General features: G+C 44.4%; 1 protein-coding gene across 1 annotated transcript in view; it reads left to right on the top strand.

Moving 5' to 3' along the window:
* Positions 1-24,970, top strand: part of LOC138292914 (complement C3-like) — a 2,405,892-nt gene that overhangs the window by 1,407,084 nt on the left and 973,838 nt on the right. Inside the window, exon 21 of the mRNA XM_069231788.1 lies at positions 17,339-17,548. Coding sequence (XP_069087889.1) covers positions 17,339-17,548 — 210 coding nt within the window. The remainder of the gene's footprint in view (positions 1-17,338; positions 17,549-24,970) is intronic.

The following is a 24,970-nucleotide window of genomic DNA, read 5'->3' on the forward strand; positions in this document are numbered from 1 at the left end:
CTAGACAGTGACACAAAGGGAGCTGGGGTGTAGCCTGCATATCCTCATGAGCCATCTGTGCTAGGAGGGAGGTGAGGAGTGGTCACTTAAACCTGAAAGGGCTGTGCCTGCCCTCACACAATGCATTCTCCCACTACCTCCAGAGACAACCACATAACCAAATGGACACCCCTCACCAGAGACGATACAACAACCATCATGAGGACCACCATCTCTGGGGTTCCAATGCATAGAAACAAAAATCGCCAATCTGGCCACCTGGTCACACCTCGACCGGGGCAAAATCAAAGTTTAAGGCCGATCATGATGGAGCCCTGCTCGGCTTCAGCCCGTGGGAGGCCTCGGTCAAAAGTTTACCTTCGGACGTAGTCGTTTTCTTAAAGATTTTCTTCGACGGGGCCAAGTCACAGGTCCAATCCGTCCTCCTGGAACTCTTCCTTGGCCACACATCGCAGGACATTTTTATCTTTGGACTTAGTCACATTTTCGAGATGAAAATCCAACTGGGGCAATCCTGAATCTTGATCCGACGTCCATGGAGCCCTCCTCGGATACACTGCCTGGGAGGTCCCCGTCAACGTTCTATGTTCAGACTTAGCCACTTTTTTGGCGATTTTCTTCACCGGGACGAACCTGCAAGTCGCGGTTGAGGCAAACCGGCTAGAGATGCTGCGGCGGGTCGGTCCCTTTATGGAGCTTATTTCCAAAAGTTCTCCAAACTTCTGGATCTTCTTCCAGATGTTCTTTTAAGGTTCATTTGCGGTCCACAGCTCACCAAAGGTTCCAGAAGCTCTAAGATGCTTCTTGAGGATGAAGACTACACCTCCCAGAATGCACCTGGCGCAAACTCCAAATTGGCCACTGGACAGTGGTCAGCTGGTCAGTTTTTTCAGGAGTTGGTACAGGGGACTCCGGTTAGCAATTTTACACGTGAGGCAAACAGGGAGTCCCTCCTTGAACTAGTTGAAGCCAGGCAAAGTCCTTCTTGTGGTGAAGCCCAAGTGTGCAGCTGATGCAGTCCTCCAGAGTGCAGTGTCCAGGTGCAGGCCAGGGGTCCAGCAGGGCAGTCCTTCTTCTCCTGTAGTTCTTCCTTGTAGGGATCTGGTAGGGATCTGAGGTGTGGGTGCAGGTCTGCCAGTTTTATCCTTGCTCCTGGGTGAAAAACAAGGGAGACCTGGTTCTCCAATCAGATGCAGGGTCCTCCCATTAGGTCCAGTTAGGTCCCAATAAATTAAACCCAGCTTAACCCATGGAGGCTTGGCAACGAGCGAAAAGGCTTAACTTAGGAAACATGTGTAAAGCATTTAAAAATCACAAAACAGTAAATAAGTAAAACACAAAACACAAACAAATTCTAAAACCAATTTATAAAAATAGGCTATATTTTTATCTTTAAAATTACACCAAAACGATTACAATCGGATAAAGGGAATTGGAGATCTGAATTTTTAAAGAATTAATGTTTTCTAGCGCATAGAAACATAAAGCGCCAATTTGGCCATCTGGTCACACCTCGACCGGGGCAAAGTCAAAGTTTAAGGCCGATCATGATGGAGCCCTGCTCGGCTTCAGCCCGCGGGAGGCCTCGGTCTAAAGTTTACCTTCGGACGTAGTCATTTTCTTAAAGATTTTCTTCTACGGGACCAAGTCGCAGGTCCAATCCGTCCTCCTGGAACTCTTCCTGGGCACACATCGCAGGACATTTTTACCTTTGGACTTAGTCATATTTTCGAGATGGAAATCCGACGGGGGCAATCCTGAATCTTGATCCGACGTCCATGGAGCCCTCCTCGGATACACTGCCTGGGAGGTCCCCGTCAACGTTCTATGTTCAGACTTAGCCACTTTTTTGGCCATTTTCTTCACCGGGACGAACCTGCAAGTCGAGGTTGAGGCAAACCAGCTAGAGATGCCGCGGCGGGTCGGTCCCTTTATGGAGCTTATTTACAAAAGTTCCCCAAACTTCTCCAAACTTCAGGATCGTCTTCCAGATGTTCTTTTAAGGTTCTTTTGCGGTCCACAGCTCACCAAAGGTTCCAGAAGCTCTAAGATGCTCCTTGAGGATGAAGACTACACCTCCCAGAATGCACCTGGCGCAAATTCCAAATTGGCCACTGGACAGTGGTCAGCTGGTCAGTTTCTTCAAGAGTTGGTACAGGGGACTCCGGTTAGCAATTTTACACGTGAGGCAAACAGGGAGTCTCTCCTTGAACTAGTTGAAGCCAGGCAAAGTCCTTCTTGTGGTGAAGCCCAAGTGTGCAGCTGGTGCAGTCCTCCAGAGTGCAGTGTCCAGGTGCAGGCCAGGGGTCCAGCAGGGCAGTCCTTCTTCTCCTGTAGTTCTTCCTTGTAGGGATCTGGTAGGGATCTGAGGTGTGGGTGCAGGTCTGCCAGTTTTACCCATGCTCCTGGGTGAAAAACAAGGGGGACCTGGTTCTCCAATCAGGTGCAGGGTCCTCCCATTAGGTCCAGTTAGGTCCCAATAAATTAAACCCAGCTCAACCCATGGTAGCTTGGCAACGAGCGAAAAGGCTTAACTTAGGAGACATATGTGTAAAACATTTAAAAATCACAAAACAGTAAACAAGTAAAACACAAAACACAATAAAAATCCAACACCAATTTATAAAAATAGACTATATTTTATCTTTAACATGACACCAAAAGGATAAAAATCAGATAAAGGGAACCGGAGATATGAATTTCTGAAGAATTACTGTTTTCTAGCACATAGAAACAATAAGCACCAATCTGGTCATCTGGTCGCACATTGACAGGGGCAAAGTTAAAGTTTGAGGTCGACCACGATGGAGTCCTGCTCGGCTACACCCCACGGGAGGCTTTGGTCAAAAGTTCACCTTCGGACTTAGTCGTTTTCTTGAAGATTTTCTTCAACTGGACCAAGTCGCCAGTCCAATCCGACTGGAACTCTTCCTCGGATATGCATCACGGAAGCCCTCACTGGAGATTTTTACCTTCGGACGTAGTTTTTTTTTTAGATGAAAATCTTTTGACCGGGGCAAACCTGAATCTTGATCGGACGAACCTGCAGCCCTCTCTTGATACACTGCGAGGGAGGTCCCGGTCAACTTCTATGATCAGACTTAGTGACTTTTTCGGAAATTTTCTTCACCGGGAGGAACCTGGTGTCAGGCCGGGTCAGTGTTAAGGCAAATCGGCAAGAGATGCCCCAGAGAGTCGGTCCCTTTATGGAGCTTTTTTCCAAAAGTTCTCCAAACTTCTGGATCTTCTTCCAGATGCTCTTTTAAGGTTCTTTTGAGGTCCACAGCTCACCAAAGGTTCCAGAAGCTCTAAGATGCTCCATGAGGGTGCAGACTACAACTCCCAGAATGCACACGGCAGACACTCCAAATTGGCCACTGGACAGTGGCCAGCTGGTCAGTTTCTTCAGGAGTTGGTGCAGGGGACTCGGGTTAGCAATTTTTCACCTGTAGCAAACAGGGAGTCCCTCCTTGAACCAGTTGAAGCCAGGCAAAATCCTTCTTGTGGTGAAGCCCAAGTGTGCAGCTGGTGCAGTCCTTAAGAGTGCAGTGTCCAGGTGCAGGTCAGGGGCCCAGAAGGGCAGTCTTTCTTCTCCTGTAGTTCTTCCTTGCAGGGATCTGGTAGGGATCTGAGGTATGGGTTCAGGTCTGCTAGTTTTATCCTTGCTCCTGGGTAAAAGCAGGGAAATCTTGGTTCATGTCAACACCAGAGCAGTACGCGCTCTACTGGTGACAAAAATGTAAAAACCCAGCACTCTCAAAACAACGTAATTTATGCATTGTGCTGATATGTTGTGGTTTAACCTTTTGCATTGCAGAGTTCAATCCTGAAAACCTATTTTTAATATGCTTACAAATACTGTTCCTTTGCAATGTATTGCTGCAGGTTTTCAGAGTGTGTTAGGGTGTGGCCCCTTTCCAGGGCCTTCCAGGGACTTTCCATGCAACATGCCTGGGCGTGGTTCTGGGCTGGGCCAAGAATCTATAAAAGAGAGCCAGCCCAACTCCCAGTGCTCACTATTCAGAGGTCCCGGTGCAGAGCAGCAGCTTTTTCCTGAGCTCCTGTCCCGGTAGCCTATTTGGATCTTCCAGACTTCTGCCCTTCATCCTTCATTGATGATCATTGTTCAAGGCGGTAAGACGGTGGTTGGACTGTCCCGACACCGTTATTGAAAATTTTCATATTCTTGTTTTAATTCTTAAATGAGTAACAGATTACTTGCGCGCTACCATTTCTTGACATTTATATGGTAGTTTACAAATAGGCAAGACGCACAATTTATTTCCTAAAGGTTTGACTTTGTTATTCATTGCGTGCTACCATTTCTTGACATTGGCATGGTGGCTTAAGAATCGGCAAGACGCGCGATTCGTTTTGTGGTGTTTAAACATTGTTGTCCATTGCGCGCTACTATTTCTTGACATTTACATTATGTTTTACGAATTGGCAAGACGCATTACTCGTTTCATGAGGATTTAACTTTGTTGTTCATTGCGTGCTACCATTTCTTGACATTTACATGGTGGCTTAAGAATCGGCAAAAGAAGCGCGATTCGTTTCATTGTACTTTGATCTTTTTATTTATTGTGAGCTGTTATTTCTTGACATTTACATCGTGTTTTCCGAATCGGCAAGACGCGCGATTCGATTAATGATGATTTGACTTTGATATTCATGGCATGCTACCATTTCTTGGTATTTTACATGGTGACACTCGAATCGGCAAGATGCACAATTCTCTCCTCGAGTTTAATTCATGTTGTTTATTGTATGCCACTATTCTAAGATATTTATTATGTAATATTCGAGTTGACAAGTTATGTGATTTTTTTCCTGAATCCATATTTGTGTTATTCATGGTGCACAATCCTTTTATGGTATTTACTATATATATATCTGCAATTTGAGCAATTTGTGTTGAAACATTTTAAGAGTACACAGAAGGCCAGAGTTTCTAGATGCAATATTGTATGGTCCTAGTATACATTCTCAAAACAGGATTTATATGACTGGTTTAAAAGTTAGTCAGAATGTTTTTCTGATTCTCATGTAAAGGAAAGTACTTGAATAAGAAAGTTTTAATTTAATTCATCTTGATTCCCCTACAGGTATCCGGCCATCTTGAAACTTAGTCATTTTAAACTTAACTCTTTGATTGTTCATGTTTTCAGAGTGACTAGGTTTAGAATCATAGTCTAGTACTGATTGCAGGAGATATACTTTTCATATTGTGTGTTCTAACCTTTTTCTTACTACAGGTCTCCTTCCCAGCTGTTCCCTTCCTAATCCCCTCTTGAACTTTCTCAGTCTTTGTGATTTATCTATCAGAGTCTTGGAGCTGTTCAGTGGTGGACGTGTTGGGAACGTGCACAGACCCGAGGATCTGGTGACTCTAACAGAATAGTGAGCCTACAAATTATTATCCTTCTGGTTTGTGTATGTTCTCAGCATGGCCACGCTAGACGAGTTAGTCAAGGCTATCATCCAGCTCCAAGCAGAGGTGGTATCTTCCAAAGAATTGACAACTAGCTTAGCAGAGAGAGTGAGTCAGTTGCAAGATAAGGTAGCAAAGAAGAAAGAAAGTCCCACAAGTGTGTCTTGGCCAGGTACTTCTTCTCAGGCTTCTGGAAATAATCCGATTTCCCTAAATGTTCCTTCTGCAATTCCTTTAGCTCCCCCAGAACGTTTCTCAGGTGACCCTTTGAAAGTACAATCTTTCCTGGTTCAAGTGGAACTACACTTCACCTGCAGACCAAATACTTTCCCCGATGCCCAGTCCAAAGTAGCTTTCTTGTTATCATATCTGTCTGGGGATGCAGCTACTTGGGCAATTCCTCTTGTGCGTAAAAATAGTCCCTTGTTGTATAACTGGAGAAATTTTGTTCGTGAATTTGAGAGAGTTTTTGATCGTAGAACTGTAACACAGTCAGCAGATCGTGAATTATTAGATTTATGCCAAGGAAATCAAGACCTAGGGCCTCATTCCGACCCTGGCGGTCATGGACCGCCAGGGCCGGGGACGGAGGAAGCACTGCCAACAGGCTGGCGGTGCTTCAGGGGCAATTCTGACCGCGGCGGTAAAGCCGCGGTCAGAAAAGGGAAACCGGCAGTTTCCCGCCGATTTTCCCCTGCCCCAGGGAATACTCCACGGCGGCGCTGCAAGCAGCGCCGCCATGGGGATTCCGACCCCCTTCCTGCCAGCCTGTTCCTGGTGGTTTACACCGCCAGGAAGAGGCTGGCGGGAACGGGTGTCGTGGGGCCCCCTAACAGGGCCCCATTAGGATTTTCAGTGTCTGCAAAGCAGACACTGAAAATCGCGACGGGTGCCACTGCAACCGTCGCACACCAGCACCTCCGCCGGCTCCATTCGGAGCCGGCTTCATCGTTGCTGGGGCTTTCCCGCTGGGCGGGCGGGTGGCCTTTTGGCGGAATGACCCCCCTAGTGTCGTATTTACCCAACTTTAACCGGCTGGTTGCCGAGACATCCTGGCCTTAAGAAAAACAAGCGGTCTTGTTTTACAAGGGACTCAAAAAAGAATTAAAAGATATCTTAGCGCAATTGAACCACAACCTACAGACTGTCAAGAATTAATAAATCTTGTCTTGAGACTTGATCATCGTTTAGCAGAACGTAAAGGAACACGCCAAAAGATTGAAAAATATTCATGGTGCGTTCATGATAACAGTGACTCAAGAACTCCGAAAGAAAGAACGCCGGAACCGATGGAAATTGGAACCATCGGAAGACCTTTGACCAAAGATGCAAAGGACCTATGCAGGAAAAATGGACAATGTCTTTATTGTGGGCGAAAAGGTCATTTTGCCAAAGATTGTCCAATCAAACCAAAGAACAAGCAAGGTCCAGTTCAGAAGGTCGCAGTCAATGCACCAGTCGAGTTGGAAAACTAAAACACCCGAGATGCAGAGAAGGGTTGCTCTTGGGTGTCACCGTGGACCCTTCACAATCTAGACATCTTAAACTGGAAATAAGAGTTCAGGTCAAGAAAAAGATCTATTTAAAAAAAGCTCTAGTCGATTCTGGGGCTACTGTGAACTTTGTTGATGTCCAATTGGTTCGCGCATGGGGGATCCCATGTATTGAAAAGAAGACCCCAGAAATCATCCAGGCAGTCAATGGAAAACTTTTGACTGGAGGTCCGGTAACTCTTCAGACTATCACCTTGTCGATGATTTGTGAAGATAAGAATCAAAGAAAGAAACATAGAGAGAAAATCATCCTTGATGTGATCCATGCTCCCCAATATGGGATTATCCTCGGCTTGCCATGGTTAACTCATCACAATCCGGAGATCAATTGGGCAGAACGAAAAATCGTTTTCTCATCTGCGCTATGTAACGAACAATGTCTCCAAAAGATTCAAGTACCAAAAGTTTGCAACTCTTACATAGCTACTGCCGCGGAGAAAGAAATTCAGCTGCCCAAACAGTATTCATCTTACAAAGATGTATTTGATGAGAAAGGAGCAGAGACTATACCTCCTCATAGATCTAATGACTGTCAAATTGATCTAGCCCCAGGTGCGATTTTCCCAACTGTTGTGTATATGCCCTGTCAGAACATGAAAATCAACATTTATGAAAATACCTAGATACATTTTTGGAGAATGGCTTCATTCGCCCCTCTAAGGGGGTTATTACAACTTTGGAAAAGGTGTTAATCCGTCCCAAAAGTGACGGTAAAGTGACGGATATACCACCAGCTGTATTATGAGTCCATTATATCCTATGGAACTTGTAATACGGCTGGTGGTATATCCGTCACATTTGGGACAGATTAACACCTCATCCAAAGTTGTAATAACCCCCTAAGTCTCCTGCAGTTTCGCCTTTGTTTTTTGTTTCAAAAGCTAATGGAGAACTTCGAGCTTGCATCGACTATAGGGGTTTGAACAAAGTCACCATTAAGAATAAATATCCTTTACCCCTAATTCCGGTATTATTGGAACAAGTAAAGAGAGCAAAAATCTACACAAAGCTTGACCTTCGAGGTGCTTATCATTTGGTCAGAATGAGAGAGGGTGACGAATGGAAAACAGCGTTCAAGACAGAATATTGCCTTTTTGAATACACCGTCATGCCTTTTGGTCTGTGTTATGCTCCAGCAGCATTTCAATTTTTCTTGAATGACGTTCTTAGAGAGTACCTCAACATATTTGCCATAGTCTACATCGATGACATTTTGATCTACTCAGACAATGAAAACGAACATGTCCAACATGTCAAGAAAATTCTTGCAGCCCTTCAAAAACACCATTTATATTGCAAACTAACCAAGTGTGAGTTTCATGTTACCACAGTTGAGTTTTTAGGGGTTATTCTTACCCCTCAAGGTATGGTGACGGCAGAAAAGAAAGTAAAAGCCGTATCTGATTGGCCCACCCCAAAGACTGTTCGTGATGTACAATGTTTCCTGGGGTTTGCAAATTTTTACTGAATGTTCATAAATCATTTCTCCCAGACAGTGGCTCCAATCACTAAGCTACTAAGAAAGAAAGAAAAGTTTGTATGGTCTCCAGAAGCTGATCAAGCCTTCTCGACTTTGAAGGAAGCTTTCTCCACTGCCCCAGTCTTGACTCATCCTGATGCAAATCAACCTTTCATAGTGGAAGCTGCTGCTTCCGATGTAGCAATAGGAGCCGTCTTATCACAACGAAATAAAGACACTGGTCAACTTCACCCTGTAGCTTATATGTCTCGGAAGTTGAACGAAGCTGAACTGAACTATGTCATTGCTGAAAAAGAGCTTCTGGCGATTCGTGACGCCTTTAAAGAATGGAGACATCATTTATTGGGTGCCAAATACACTGTTACAGTATATACTGATCATCGTAATCTTCAATTCATGAGTTCCGCCAGACTTTTGAGCCCTCGGCAATTACGCTGGATGCTTTTTTTTGCCGAATTTGATTTTGTAGTAACCTCCCGGCCTGGTAAAGATAATCGCAAGGCTGACTCCTTGTCCCGTCAAGAGTCTACCACGTTGCCTGCATTTCAAGCCTCCTGAGCTATCATTGCTCCTGACAAGGTTCTATGTATCATGAAAACTGAAGATTTCTTTGAAGAAATTCGCAACTCTTTCACTGTTGAAAAATGGCAAACATGGGCCCAAGCAGAACCCAAAAGGTCAATCAAGCAAGGTTTACCCTTTCATGACGCTCGTTTGTTCATACCCACTACCAAACTTTGCAAGATAGTGTTTCATTGGTTGCATGTTATACCTACGGCCGGTCACCCAGGTACTCCTAAAACTCTTGAACTGATCCAACACTATTTTTGGTGGCCTACACTACAAAAGATGTAAAAGCAATGGTAAACAACTGTGAAGTTTGTGCTCGCATAAAAACAAGTCATTCAAAACCAAAAGGGTTGTTACATCCACTTCCAACCCCAAGTCGTCCATGGGAGCACATTTCTTTAGACTTTATTACCGGTCTGCCAGTGGTTCAACAGCATTCAGTAATTCTGGTGGTAGTAGATGGTCTCCCGAAATATGGACATTTCATTGCCTGTAAAAAATTGCCCACTTCTAGTGAATTGGCAACTATTTTACTGAACAGAGTGGTTCGTTATCATGGATTGCCAAAGGTTATCCTCTCCGATCGGGGGTCACAATTTTCCTCAAATTTCTGGAAGACATGGTGTAAAACACTCCAAGTGACATCTACTCTATCTACTAGTCACCATCCTCAAACAGATGGTCAAACGGAGAGACTAAATCAGACTTTGAAACAATACCTACGTGCTTACGCTGAAAAGGCACTTCATTCTTGGACATCAATGCTCTGGTTAGCTGAGTTAGCTTACAATAACTCATTCCACACTTCTATTGGCGTTACACCTTTTTTGGTTTATTTGGCTATCATCCTGACACCTTGCCCATCACAATTCCTCAAGAAAGTTCTCTTACTCCAGCTGTGTCAGAAACCATTCAGCATTTACATCAAACTCAGAAACTGATTCATCAGCATTTAGAAAAAGCCAAACAAAAATATAAAGGGCATTATGACAAGAAACATTGTGAGGGACCGCAATATCAACCAGGTGACAAAGTGTGGCTTGCCACAAAACATATAGGGGGTCATTTTGTCCCTGGTGGTACGGGACCGCAAGGGCTAAAACGACGGAAGCACCGCCAACAGGTGGTGGTGCTTCCGCGGTCGCACCGCCGGGGCCGGCGGTATTCCGCCACTTTTGCCCCGGCGGTGTTAATCCACCTGGGCAGCGCTGCTTGCAGCGCTGCCCAGGGGATTACGAGTCCCCGACCGCCAGCATTTTTCTGGCGGTTTGCACCGCCAGGAAAAGGCTGGCGGAACGGAGAGTCGTGGGGCCCCCTGACAGGGCCCCATGCAGCTTTTCACTGTCTATACAGACAGTGAAAAGCACGACGGGTGCAACTGCACCCGTTGCACGGCCGCAACACCGTTTGGAGCCATTTTCTATGTTGCGGCCGTGATCCCCGCCGGCCCAGCTGAGATCTCCAAATGGCTGCGGCGGAGGTGCGGCTGCATTGGCGGCCGCCTGGCGGTCAGATCCTGCCCGCCAAGGTCATAATGACCCCCATAGACTTCAAGAAGAAGCACATGTTTAACCCCAAATTCATAGGTCCTTATACTGTCCTTCAGCAAATCAATCCGGTGACCCATAAACTACAATTGCCCAGATCCTTACGGATTCATCCAGTGTTCCATACTTCACTCTTGAAAAAGGCAGTCCAAAAGGTCCACCCTCATCCAGCTCCTGTTCTAGTACAAGGGGAAGAAGAATACAAAGTCAAGAAAGAGGGCGTAATCTATGGTACTTAATCTCATGAAAAGGTTATGGTCCTGAAAGTAACTCATGGGTATCCGCATCCGATGTTTATGCTCCAATACTTGTGAGACAATTTCATCGTCTTAATCCAAGCGAACCAGGCCCTAGAGCGCGCCTGGGAGAGGGGAGTACTGTCAACACCAGAGCAGTACGTGCTCTACTGGCGACAAAAATGCAAAAACCCAGCACTCTCAAAACAACGTAATTTATGCATTGTGCTGATATGTTGTGGTTTAACCTTTTGCATTGCAGAGTTCAATCCTGAAAACATATTCTTAATATGCTTACAAATACAGTTCCTTTGCAATGTATTGCTGCAGGTTTTCAGAGTGTGTTAGGGTTTGGCCCCTTTCCATGGCCTTCCAGAGACTTTCCCTGCAACATGCCTGGGCGTGGTTCTGGGCTGGGCAAAGACTCTATAAAAGAGAGCCAGCCCAACTCCCAGTGCTCACTATTCAGAGGTCCTGGTGCAGAGCAGCAGCTTTTTCCTGAGCTCCTGTCCCGGCAGCCTATTTGGATCTTCCAGACTTCTGCCCTTCATCCTTCATTGGTGATCATTGTTCAAGGCGGTAAGACGGTGGTTGGACTGTCCCAACACCGTTATTGAAAATTTTCATATTCTTGTTTTAATTCTTGAATGAGTAACAGATTACTTGCGCGCTACCATTTCTTGACATTTATATGGTAGTTTACAAATAGGCAAGACGCGCGATTTATTTCATAAAGGTTTGACTTTGTTATTCATTGCGTGCTACCATTTCTTGACATTGGCATGGTGGCTTAAGAATCGGCAAGACGCGCGATTCGTTTTATGTTGTTTAAACATTGTTGTCCATTGCGCACTACTATTTCTTGACATTTACATGATGATTTACAAATTGGCAAGACGCATTACTCGTTTCATGAGGATTTAACTTTGTTGTTTATTGCGCGCTGCAATTTCTTGACATTTACATGGTGGCTTAAGAATCGGCAAAAGAAGCGCGATTCGTTTCATTGTACTTTGATCTTGTTATTTATTGTGAGCTGTTATTTCTTGACATTTACATCAGGTTTTCCGAATCGGCAAGACACGCGATTCGATTAATGATGATTTGACTTTGATATTCATGGCATGCTACCATTTCTTGGTATTTTACATGGTGACACTCGAATCGGCAAGACGCACGATTCTCTCCTTGAGTTTAATTCATGTTGTTTATTGTATGCCACTATTCTAAGATATTTATTATGTAATATTCGAGTTGACAAGTTATGTGATTTGTTTCCTTAGTCCATATTTGTGTTATTCATGGTGCACAATCCTTTTATGTTATTTACTATATATATCTGCAATATGAGCAATTTGTGTTGAAACATTTTAAGAGTACACAGAGGGCCAGAGTTTCTAGATGCAATATGGTATGGTCCTAGTATACATTCTCAAAACAGGATTTATATGACTGGTTTAAAAGTTAGTCAGAATGTTTTTCTGATTCTCATGTAAAGGAAAGTACTTGAATAAGAAAGTTTTCATTTAATTCATCTTGATTCCCCTACAGGTATCCGGCCATCTTGAAACTTAGTCATTTTAAACTTAACTCTTTGATTGTTCATGTTTTCAGAGTGACTAGGTTTAGAATCATAGTCTAGTATTGATTTCAGGAGATATAATTTTCATATTGTGTGTTCTAACCTTTTTCTTACTACAGGTCTCCTTCCCAGCTGTTACCTTCCTAATCCCCTCTTCCCCTATTGAACTCTCTCAGTCTCTGTGATTTATCTATCAGAGTCTTGGAGCTGTTCAGTGGTGGACGTGTTGGGAACGTGCACAGACCCCGAGGATCTGATGACTCTGACAGTTCTCCAATCAGGTGCAGGGTCCTTCCACCTGTGATGACGACTTCCTGGGAAGTGTGTCAAAAATCAATCCCAGGGAGCAACATTTCTAAAAAAATCCATCATGGCTGAAACTGATTTTTGGAGGTTACATCTGGCTGAGCCCACCCACTGGTATGGCTAAAAATCCTAAACACACCCCTCTTTTGCCCTCTCCTAATCTAATCAGGGGGGCACCTAATTGTCTGGGTTTGCAGGATGTGAGGGAGATGCTGGGTTGCTCCAAATATCCTTCCCTGCCTTTTAAGACCAGTTTGGCAGCCCTCCCCCCTTCATGCTTCCCCATCTGCTGAGGGAGGTTCTCCTCCCCCAGGCACATTTCTTTGTGTTCAGCTCAGCCTACTTCCCAGCTCACCAAGGCAGCCTGGCCAGGCTGACAGAGGCTGGCCAATCAGAGCAGAGCACTACAGGGCTGAAGTTGGCAACTTTTTAGGTAGAGGTTAAAACTCTTTACCTGCACAAGTTATATTAAATCCAACCATTGTAAGTTGTGGGATTTATTATAACAATTAATTTGATACCAAACTTGATGTATCTGACATTAAGGGGACTTTATAAATTAAAATAAAGTCTCCCCATTCTAGCCCATGGAGGCCATTCACTACAATGAGGGACAAACAAATGTGGCTGTTTTACCTCACCAGGTCCTATAAAACTATTTTTATAAGGTTCCTGCCTTTAGCTACATGACATCCATCCCTAGGGGCACATAGGGCACACCTTAGGGGTGACTTATGTGTAAAAACAAGGTAGTTTAAGACTTTGGAACTACTTTTAATTCCAAAGTCGAATTTGCATGTAACTTTAAATTAAAAGCAGCCAGCAAGGCAGGCCTGCCTTTAAAATGACACTGGGCATCACAGCAGTGGGTGCACCACCAATGCTGGGGCCCCTAAACCTACATGCCCTGGCATACACTAGGGACTTATAGGTAGGTTGACTTAGCCAATTATAATTAGCCAAATTTGCATACTTATTTTATAGAGAGCACAGGCCCTGGGACTGGTTAGAAGTACCCAGGGCACCATCAGAGTCAGGAAAACACCAGCAAAAAGTGAAAAATGGGGGAAAAAAGTCAGAGGGCCTCTGCAACCAACCCTGTTTTCTCAGACAATAGTTTTCTATTGTTTTATTTTTCTGCTTCTGGCACAGCCAGCAGTGCAGGAAGGGGTGGGGCTGGGCCATGGAAGCTGGGAGGAGGGAAGAGTGCACCAAGTGCACAGGTGTGTTTGGCTGGCCATCTGAGGCCATCCAAACATACATTCACACTTAGGCCCTCATTCGGACCCTGGCGGGCGGCGGAGGCCGCCCGCCAAAGTCCCGCCGTCAAAATACCGTACCGCGGTCGCAAGACCGCGGTGGGTATTTTGACTTTTCCCCTGGGCTGGCGGGCGGCCGCCGAAAGGCCGCCCGCCAGCCCAGGGGAAAACGACCTTCCCACCATGAAGCCGGCTCGTTATCGAGCCGGCGGAGTGGGAAGGTGCGACGGGTGCTACTGCACCCGTCGCGTATTTCACTGTCTGCTATGCAGACAGTGAAATACTAGCGGGGCCCTCTTACGGGGGCCCCGCGACACCCAGGATGGCGGTAGGGGGTGTCAGAATCCCCCATGGCGGCGCAGCGAGCTGCGCCGCCATGGGGGATTCAAATGGGCAACGGAAAACCGGCGGGAGACCGCCGGTTTTCCATTTCTGACCGCGGCCAAAGCGCCGCGGTCAGAATGCCCAAGGGAGCACCGCCGGCCTGTCGGCGGTGCTCCCGCCCCCGTTGGCCCTGGCGGTGCAACACCGCCAGGGTCATAATGAGGGCCTTAGTTTTCTCCAGCCTGCTGTGTTTAACAGTCGGACTGGAGAAACTGCACAGACCCCAGGGCTGTGTCTGAGCGGCAGTCACTGCTGTCCAATCCTGCTGCTCCTTTCATGCAAGGTTTTGCATGAAAGCAGCACCAAGATTGCTGGGGAGCCTGCGATGGTGTCTCAGCAGTGAGTGCTGGGACACCTGAAAAGGATCTAGGCAGCATGTGGGGGCAGCGGCAAAGGAAAGAGGTAAGTTATTTTTTAAATTATTTTTATTATCCCCCCAGCACCTCCCCCTTCCCCCCCATGAGATTTGCGGCAGCTGCCGCTGCGAGTGAGTGAAAGGAAGGATGGGGGTATGGATAGATTAAATGGTGGATGGATAGATGCATGGATGAATGAGTGAAAGGATGGACATAAGAATGGAAGACTGAAAGTCAGGGGGAGTATATAAGTGAAAGGCAGGAAGAGTGTATGAATGAAATGCAGGGAGAGTGTATGAGTGAAAAGGAGGGTGGATGATGGATGAATGGAATGGTGGGTGAATGAATGGATTGATTGATGGATGGATTGAAAGGAGAGGTTGATGGATGATGAGATAAATGATGGATGAATGGTAGAATGAGTGAAAGGATGGATGTATGAGTGGAAGGATAAATGGATGGATGAGTGAATGGAAGGATGGAATGAAAGTATGGATGGATGAGGGAAATGATAGATGAGTGAAAGGATGTATGTGAAGATAGATGGGCAAAACAATGGATGAGGTGGATGAGTGAAAGGCAGGGTAGATGACTTTGTGGATGAAAGGATTGATGGATGTATGGGTGGATGGATGGATGGATGGACGGATGGATGAATGTATGGATAGATGAATGAGTGGAAGGGTAAATCGATGGATGAATGGACAGATGGAGTGAAAGTATGATGGATGAGCAAAAGGATTGATGAGTGAAAGGGTGCATGTAAAGATGGATGAGTAAAACTATGGATGGATGAGTGAAAGGCAGGATAGACAGATGTCTGGATGAAAGGATGGGTGGATGAATGGGTGAGTGAAAGGGTCAATTGATGGATGAATAGATGGATAGATGGATGAGTGAGTGAAAGGCTGGATGTTTGAGTGAAAGGGTAAATGGAGGGTTGTATGAATGGATGGATGGATGGGACCATGGGTGGATGGATGGGTGTAGTGACAGATTTCTGATTAAAAGAGTGGATAGATGGATGAGCCAAAGAAAGGATGATGGGTGGATGGATGGAGTGAAATTATGGATAGATGGAGTGAAAGGATGGATGGATGAGCAAACGATGGATAAATGGATGGAAGGGGGATGGAAAATCAAATGGATGGATTGGTTTGATGGATAAGTGTCCCTGGACCAGTGGTGGCTCTCCTTTATGGGCTCCACAGCTACAGTACACCCTCCTTGCTTTGTGGTCCATTTTTATTGTATCAAGAGTGAATAATCTTTCACTCTTGATACAATAAAAATAAAAAGCAGCCCGCTTCGGGCCTACCAACAAACTGAGGCAGATAATGACATTGTTTGAGTGCTGACACAGGAGCTTGAAGGTGTACCTGTGCCATCCCAGTGAGCATGTCTTTGTAACTATCTGTGTGAGTTAAAGTGGGAGAGAGTCATTGAAGGAATGAGTCAGAGCGAGTGAGAATGTGTGACAGTAAGGACCAGCATGTGTGAGAATGAATGTGAGGAAGGGAGGGCAAATGACAGTGAGTGAAAATGAGTGTTACTGTGTGTGAGACTGAGTCACAGTAAGACTGAGTAATTCACAATGAGTGAGAATGAGTGTGACTAAGTGAGACAGAATGGGCAACAGTAAAATGAGTGAGACTGTGTGAAAGTGAGACTGAGTGAGTCAGAGTGAGACAGTAAACTTACTGCAAGAAAGTGTGAGAGCCCTTCAAGAAAACGTTATTTAGAATTCGAGCCAAAGATTACACCCCATGTTTTCTAAAGGTCACCAGCTGCCACCGTCTCCTTTCCTCCAAACTCTTTCGGTGGAACGAGCATGCTTTTTTGAAGTGCTCCTTGTTATCCATATTTTTTTAATTATGAACATTATTGTTTAGGGTTCCTACCGGTAGCTGTCATTCAAGATGGTAGCGAATATATTTTAAATAAATGTTTTACCATAGAAATTATTTATATAACCATTTCTGTCTTTGTAGGTGAAAATTCACAATTGTGCAACTATAGATTTTTCACACTAAAAAAATTCAAGCAGCAGCAAAATCCTGTTTTTATTATACTGAATAGCATCTCCTACCTGGTCTCAAAGTACTTTCCATGGCCAAATAATACATTTGGTGTGCGTGGCTTTTACCTAATCCGACAATTATTTCACTAAGGGTTTAGGGCCATCTTGTGGCACTTCTCAAGTAAGACACTGATTGGGGCATATGTACGAGGGGAGTATGTGGAAGCTTGGGTAGAGTTCTGGGTACCCATACCACCCTACAGTATTCTCTTGAGAGTGGGGGGCCACTTAGGGTGAGAAAAATAGGTCGGAGTGCACTTTTCAAGAGGACTACTTGTTTATAAAGGAGAGACCTGAGACTCAGTGAAATCATTGTGTGCTAATGACAGAGTGCCAAGAGCAATCATGAAGGCGTCCAAAACAATCAAACACTGAGAAAAGTGAAAACTGGCTCCATAAAAGGTCCACCTTATGGTCTCATCCCGAATATAATGCTCATTCTTGAGGTCACATTTGGCTTGCTTTGTTACACTACATTAGCCTTTCTAGAGCTATTGTTCTTCTGCAAGTATTATATGCAATGATAACACTCTACGCATACTTTCCCACAGGTCTACGTTTTTTTCCAGTACAATGAAAAGATTTGCAGTCTGGCCACAAGGTCCAAGGGCTACAGAGCAATTGTGGACGTTCCGGGGTATTCAACATTAGCTGTACCGTATGTCGTGATCCCACTGGAACTGGGAAAAATATTAATTGAAGTGCAAGTTAGGGTCAGGTTCGGCCCACAAGACGGCGTCCAAAAATCTCTCAATGTTGTGGTAGGTATGATTGTAAACCATGTTTCACGCTTGCTAATTTGCATTGCTTATGTACTTTATACTTTAATTCCACAAAATACTTTATATCTGAGTAATTTTCCATAAAACCACTAAAGTAAGAAAAAGAAGTTCCAAAACACCACATCACATTTCTTTAAAAAAGCTTGGGTGGTATTGAGTTTTTTGTCTATAAAATATTGAATTCAGCATGCCATCAAGGTGAGTAGATGTGGACTTCAGTATAGTAAATCTGTACTTACCTTTATATATTTAGTGGGTTGCTTGTGTTCCAGGTCAGGGAGGACCTGGCCTGGCAGTTCGGGCTAGGCTTTTCCCATAAGAGCAGGTTCAAAACTGATTTGCGTATGACTGGGTACAAAATTAGGTGGCATGGTGTGCAAAAGAACAATGGACTGGGATGTGACCCTGAGTAATTACCAGTGGCTGAGATTAATTCAAGCATTCCATCCATTACTTTCTTTATACTTATGTGTGTCAGCCGAAGTGGGATGGTTATGCCTAGACGTAGGTCCTGTGCACACTGTGTCATTGGAACCAAGCAATATCTGGTTGATGAGCCCTAACTAGAGCAAAACCACTTCTGGATTGCTTGTGGTCTGGTTCTGGGAGGACCTGGACCAGCATGGGCTGGACCGTTCCCATTGTAGCAGAGTCAAGGCAGATTTGCATATGGCTGAGTCCAAATTGAGGGTGCATGATGAGCAAAGAAATGATGGGTAGGGATGTGGCCCTGAGTAATTAACAGTGGCTGAGATGAATTCAAGCATTCAATCCATCTCTTTTTGTATACTTTTGCCTTTGGAGGCAAAGTTAAATTATTATTCCCATCTTGTGCAACATCCATTAAAAAAAATAGAAAAAGAAGGTGTGATTGCGCAACTGGTTGAATCATTCTGCTGGCATGCAAGATGACTTGGGTGTCATTTACTTATTTTTTATTCACTGGCCCAAGATAGCAGATGACACTTGGATCCATCAATAAAAAATATGAATGTTTTGCACAAAAGTATAGAATAAAAAAAAAACAGTGGAGGTGGTGGGGCAAAGGAGAAGTGGGTGGTAGATGAGGAGGGGAATATCAGCACACTAATGAGATCAGTGCTAGGAGGTTGGAAGAGTGAGGGAGGAGTCGCACATGTAGGAGCAGTGGTTAGGAGGAGAAGAACATGTGTCATGGGGATGAGGAAGAAGGACTCCAGAAAGCAAGCAGCACACAAGTGTGACAGCAACACGTGGAGCTGAAAAACGCAGGAACTCTCATGGAGTGCTTAATCCATAGAAATATGTAATCCTTTAAAAGTGAGCACTGGAAGGACATAGGTCAGCCAAGTAAAGAGGGCATGCTCCAGGGCAGAGACAAACGCAAGATGGAATAAGATGGGCAAGGCAACCCATTGAATAGGAAACATGGAAATGAGAGCAACAATAAAGTCTGGTAAGCCCTGGGCAGCCTTTAAGTCCACTGTAAATTTCTGGTAAGCCTACATTATGTATTTTTCAACCAGACAGCTCTGATCTCTGGTAGGCACAACCAAAAAACATATGTGGTTCAAAAAGAAAGAGGAACAGCTGCACTATAATTGACATAAGAGATACTTCTGAATTTAATACATTCCCAATAAATTCCCGGTACTCAGGGCCACTAGAACTAGGTTTTAATGGAAGACTAAACTGTGCAGGTGATTTCACTAACTTATGTGACAAAAAAAGTCATATTAAGGAACATAACATGACACATTTTGTGAATGCATTATTTTGCAGTTTTGTCATTTTAACACACAATATTATTGAATGGAATATAGCAATCAGTGTCTCAAAGGTGACCATTTGCTCTCTGAAAAAGGGACTGCCACACCCTAGCAGGTAAGTAAAGTGAAAGATGTGAATTGCACTGGAGAGTGATTGAGGTCAAAGACCATAACCAGTGCTTTAAATATGAAATAATAAGATCAGGTACACATCCATTTAAGCCAAGGGGTGGAGCAGGGCTTATTAAATATGGACTATGATTTCTATGCCACAAAACATTCAGGACAAATTTACTAGGTTTAGAACTGTGCATACTGGTCTGCACAGGGTGATCTTAGGTTCACCATCACCTTGACCAAGTGCTGTTTGATCTTGGGCCATCACGGTTTGATCATGTACCAGCTGTGTTTTTATTCTCTGTCAGCATTGTGCAATGTTAAGCCAGATGTTTTTGCATCTGTTCTGAGCAATGTTGAGTCAGCAACAAACAATTCTTAGCCAGCACTGTATTGTCTTGTTTCAGAGCTGTGTGACCTTGACTCAGTCATGCCTGATCATGACTGTGATGTTGGCCCACCAGTATGTGATCTTAGGTAATCTCTGTGTGATGTAGATCCACCATTGCATGACCCTGGGCCTGCGACTAGTTGGTTTTGGCCAAGTAGCGTCTGATGTGTGATCTTGACCCATTGTGTGTCGTCTTTTGACAGTAATGAATGTTCTTGGTGCAACACTATGTGATCTTACACCAGTCTTGCCTGACCTTAAGCTACTGCTCTGATATAGGCCGCACGGTGTGATATTAGATCAGAGATATACTATCTTTTTCTAGGGCTGTGGGGTCTTGTCAGCCCTATCTGATCTTGGCTTAGTCGTTTTAGATGACGGTCGAGTGCTGTGTTCACCACAGATGTCATAGACAATTTAAAGATAAGGGTGAGCTCATGAAGAGCAGCACGTAGGGCCAGATTTACAAAGCCCTAGTGCCTACTTGTACCACATTAGCATCATTTTAAAAAAAAAATCTAATGTGTCTCAAAGAAGCAAATATCACCTTGCCATATTTACAAAGTGGCGCAATGCATGCATTGCGCTCCTTTGTGACCCCTTGTGCCACAATATGCCTGAGTCAGGCATAATGTATGCAAGGAGGGCGTTCCAGCATTAGGAGGTCTACAAAAATGGCACAATGAAATCTACAGGATTTAATTGCACCATTTGTGTCATCATTTTTAATGCCTGCTCAAAGCAGCCCTTAAAAGGACTCAACCATTGAAGTCAAGGGGCCTCCTTGCACTCTGCTGCACTAGTGTCAAAAAATTTACCTAGTGCAGCAAAGCGCACAATAGCATCAAAAATGTTGACTCTATTGGCCTAACATGCGCCATTGTGTACTGTATTGTAAATACGGCGCACCCGTGGTGTCATTAGGTGGCCAGGTGGGATGTAAAAAATCTGCCACAACAGAACTAATTTGCCAGATTCTTGTAAATCTGGGCCTTAGTCTTACTGACATGCATGACAAAACTCAGGTGGGAGACATTTAGCTTATAATTATGATTCAAGTTGTTCACAGTTTTCATTTCATTCTGATGACAGCTACTCATAAAATAAAATGTTGCAGTCCTGGGCAACACCCTCTCTAGCACCACAGTATTCATGTAACTTGGGCGTCATCCTCGGTTTCTCCTATGCACACTGGGCATATTCATGGAGAATGTTGTATTTATGTAGACTAGACTGGCCACACCAGACCACGCTAAAGGATCCTCAGAATTAATTTGATAGATTAAGAATGGTGCACATGCACATCAGTGTGAGATGTTAGATTTGCAGTACTGTAGGTCAGCATTATGTGGTCCCAGCACTGTCGGATATTGAGTGTTGGTAGCGTGGTATGTGAAGTTGAGCCATTGCTGTATATCGGATGGTTACTTTGCCATATTGGGGCTACGATTTGTGGTAATGAGGCCACATAGTATGTAATGCCAAAACATGTGACCTTGGCATAGCACTGTGTATTTAGATGGGCTGGGCCAGCACAATATATTGAGATGAGTGCTTTTAATGCACCAGTATTATGTACATGAAACTGACATACATCTCAATAAATGTTTACCAGTCTTGCTGAGAAATTCTAATTTGATTATGTGCACAGCTCTGGTCTACATGAAGAGAGCCTTACCTCTTTTACTGTTAAATCCAAACAATAGAGTTATTATTTTTATGTTGGTGCACATTTCTAATCCAATTACTTTCTATAGGAAATATATATGTAAGTGAAATCTTTTTGTTCATCAGTGTATACAAAGCATTGATAGTATGATTAAATAAGCTACATTTCCATCAGATGTAGAGGCATATGTATCCACAAGACAGGAACGCTTTCACAGTTAGCCAGATGCACTGTTTGTATCAGAAATTGTTATGAATGTATAATGCAACTGTCATATTACTGAGTTAGTTTATTAACTGAAAGTGCATCTCTTTTTCTCTGGTTGCTGAACTTGAAAGCACCCAACAGAACAGGGGTGGACATAAAAATGCCTCACAATGCCCAGACTAGATGCAGCTGCACACTGTGAATAAGATGTAAACATGTACTTTCAGGGCCCAACCATTCTTCACAGAGTGACATGGAGTGGGTTTTAGAGGGGTGTGAAGACCTACATGGAAGAGGCCCTAACCCAGAAGAGAAGGAGTCTCATAACCTTCTGTGCAGCCCAGCTAACCCAGCAGGAGCACTATTGAGTTAATGATCAGCGAGCCCCAGGCATCCAGTGAAAGAGATTTTGGTAGAGCAAAAATATTTACCACTAAAACAGTGCAGCACATACCTAAACATGTGATAAATGTATTAACGGGTCAACTGGTTACGAAAATAATTAAGGCCGAACAAAATGTTATGCTCAAGTTTCTTGGTTTTGTGATAGCTGCGGCTTTTTGATGTCAGACTCCTGGGGGTAGCTTAGTAAGATTGAGGGGGTGTGAACTTCAGATTTGGCGACAATCATGCTGGCATATAATTTTAAAATACATTATGCAACAAGTAGGGTGCATAAGAGGGGTTTAACAAACAGTCACTGGGAAGTGAGAGGAATGCGGATTGGTAGGAGTACTAAGTGAGAAAATCTAAATATTTTGTAAAACAAAATCAATATTTTTAGAGCTTTCAAAACAGAGAAGAGAGAGGGTGTGTATGTTTTTGTCAGTATGTGCATGCAAAAATCCCAAGTGAAATCCAACCGACACCTCATACCCGACTGAAAGCATGTGTACCCAACTATTCACCCCATATATCCCTCCAAAGCTACGCCCCTGACTGTACTTACATACACTCATACAAAAGGCTCATGTAAAAGTAAAACATTTCAAAACATGTATTTCTAACTGCTTTGCAGTGCACATCTGCCACTGAGACCATGAATGTAATGTGATTACAGTGCAGGGCCTGATTGGACCCTGTCTGTCAATCACAGAGTGACACTGAGGTTCCCAGCACCTGGACATCCCTACCATAATGTAAATGAACCACTGCTGAATAATTCATGAGTGCCTCAGCACAGGTCCTCAGTGGCGCTTTGGCTGTCAGAATGTTTTTAGACAGGCTGCAGTCTGACAGGCTTATCCTCAGCAGCACCAGTACCAGACAGCAAACCATTCATGAGTACTGATTCTCTCTTTGCCATTGGGGAAGTGCCGGCTCTTAGGAGGATAAAAACAAGCAGTGCAGGTACTCAGTAACTTTTTTTTTTTTTTAAATCTGTTTATTAAACACAATCTTCACACAACAATACAATAGCTGTTCATACTTTTGCAGTCCTTTTACACACTTATATAAATTTACACAGCATTGCTACACCATAAGGTGTTGAAAAAAGAAGGGAAGGGGGGAAGAGAGGAGAACGAGGGTAACAGGAGGGGAGAGCAATTATAAACAATCATAAGAATGCGAAGTAACTAAGGGCAAGGTAAAAGGAAGGTGCAGAAGCATTTAGCGTGCAAGCTATTGTAGGAGCTGATTGCAGCTTAAGGGTCCGGCCAATCATTATCGGTATCAGTACTAATTTAAGTGATCCCCTGAGGTGCGTGGGGGGGAAAAAGAGTAGAAACACGGCTAATAAATGTAACTAAGGTGGAGATCACCTCAAGGGTATAAAATGTGTCTGTGGGGTTGACAGGTTCGGGGGCAGGCATATTTTGCTTGTTATGGATATATGTTGCATGCATGTGTTAACGCATGGGACGTGTCTGGGCACGGCGTAGAGATATCTTTTGAGGAGGAAGAAGGATGTTAGCGATGAGTACATTTGAGAACACCCAGAATTGGTGCTGTGTGGTTAAAATATTAACAGTGCCAGCCCAAACTGTGATGGTTGTGTATAGTATCCTGTTCATGGGGGATACATGTCGTCTCTGGCCTCTATTGCTACCACAAAAGTGTCCCAAACTTCCGGGCCCTCCAGAATGAGACCTCTGTGTTGTAGTAGGTGAAGTGTCTGGGCTTTAGCTTGAGCGCGGCTATGTAAATCATGCAGCCATATCGCGTGGGAAGGGACATGCGGAGCTTTCCAATGTGTTGCTATCAAACGTTTATACACCACAAATGCCAAGTCTATGAATTTGTGTGTTTGTTTGTCTGTTTTGGCTCGATGTCGTATACCGAGTAAGCAGGAGTCAGGCGTGGGCACCAGGGTATGAGATGAGATATCTGCTGTGATCTCTGTCACTCGTTGCCAGGCCGAGTTTATGGAGTGGCAGCTCCAGACCATGTGGTAGAAGTCAGTTGCTGGTGTAGAGCATCTAGGACATGTTGGTGTTGTGTTGGGGTAGATTCTTTGGATGCGGGCTGGTGATAAATATGATTGGTGAAGGTAATTAAATTGGGTGTAATGCAGGCGAGGATTGCAGGATATTGATTTAATCATTGCAAGGGCGGTAACCCAGGTCTTCTGTGGTAGTGTGGCGGGGAGGTCAGAGTCCCAACGCGCCTTCGCGTGTGGCAGGGTAGTGCATATTGCTTCAAGCAATGCTTTATATAGTGTGGTGATAATGCTCTTTGAACTGCCAATAGTTAGGATAGTGGTGAGTAACGAGGACTCCGGAGGTTCCGCGTCTCCTGCGCCCCAGAGATTATTGAGTAATAATTTTATGGCATTAAATGTTAGAAAGGCCCCATTTTGCATAGTGCCCGCAGTCACCAGTTCCATGAAAGTATGCATTGCGGAGGTAGAGTATAAATCACCTAACTGGAGCGTGTTCATTTCACGTGTATCATGGTGTATTGACAGGGTTTGGGTGCCCGGCAGTTGTAACAGTGGCAGCAAAGGTGAATAGGGGGGAGAGGTGGTCTTATTCTGAACATATCTACGCCAGCAGAATCGAGCTGCCTCTAGCAATATTAGTCTGGGAAACGTATGGGAAGTGCTAGTTAGTATCGAGAGCAGCAGCCCCTGTGGTGCTGTATGTGTCTGCAACATTCTGCCTTCAACCGAAGGGGTATCTCGGAGCCATGTGGATAGCCATGACAATTGGGCGGCTGCATAATATCTTTCAAAGTTAGGCATTCCCAATCCACCAATCTCCTGCGGGTGCTGCGTTATTGACAGCGCCACTCTGCGTCTGTCTTTGCCCCAGAGTAAGTCAGTTAGT

Source organism: Pleurodeles waltl, chromosome 4_2 (assembly GCF_031143425.1).
Source record: "Pleurodeles waltl isolate 20211129_DDA chromosome 4_2, aPleWal1.hap1.20221129, whole genome shotgun sequence".
NCBI classification, from domain to species: Eukaryota; Metazoa; Chordata; class Amphibia; order Caudata; family Salamandridae; genus Pleurodeles; species Pleurodeles waltl.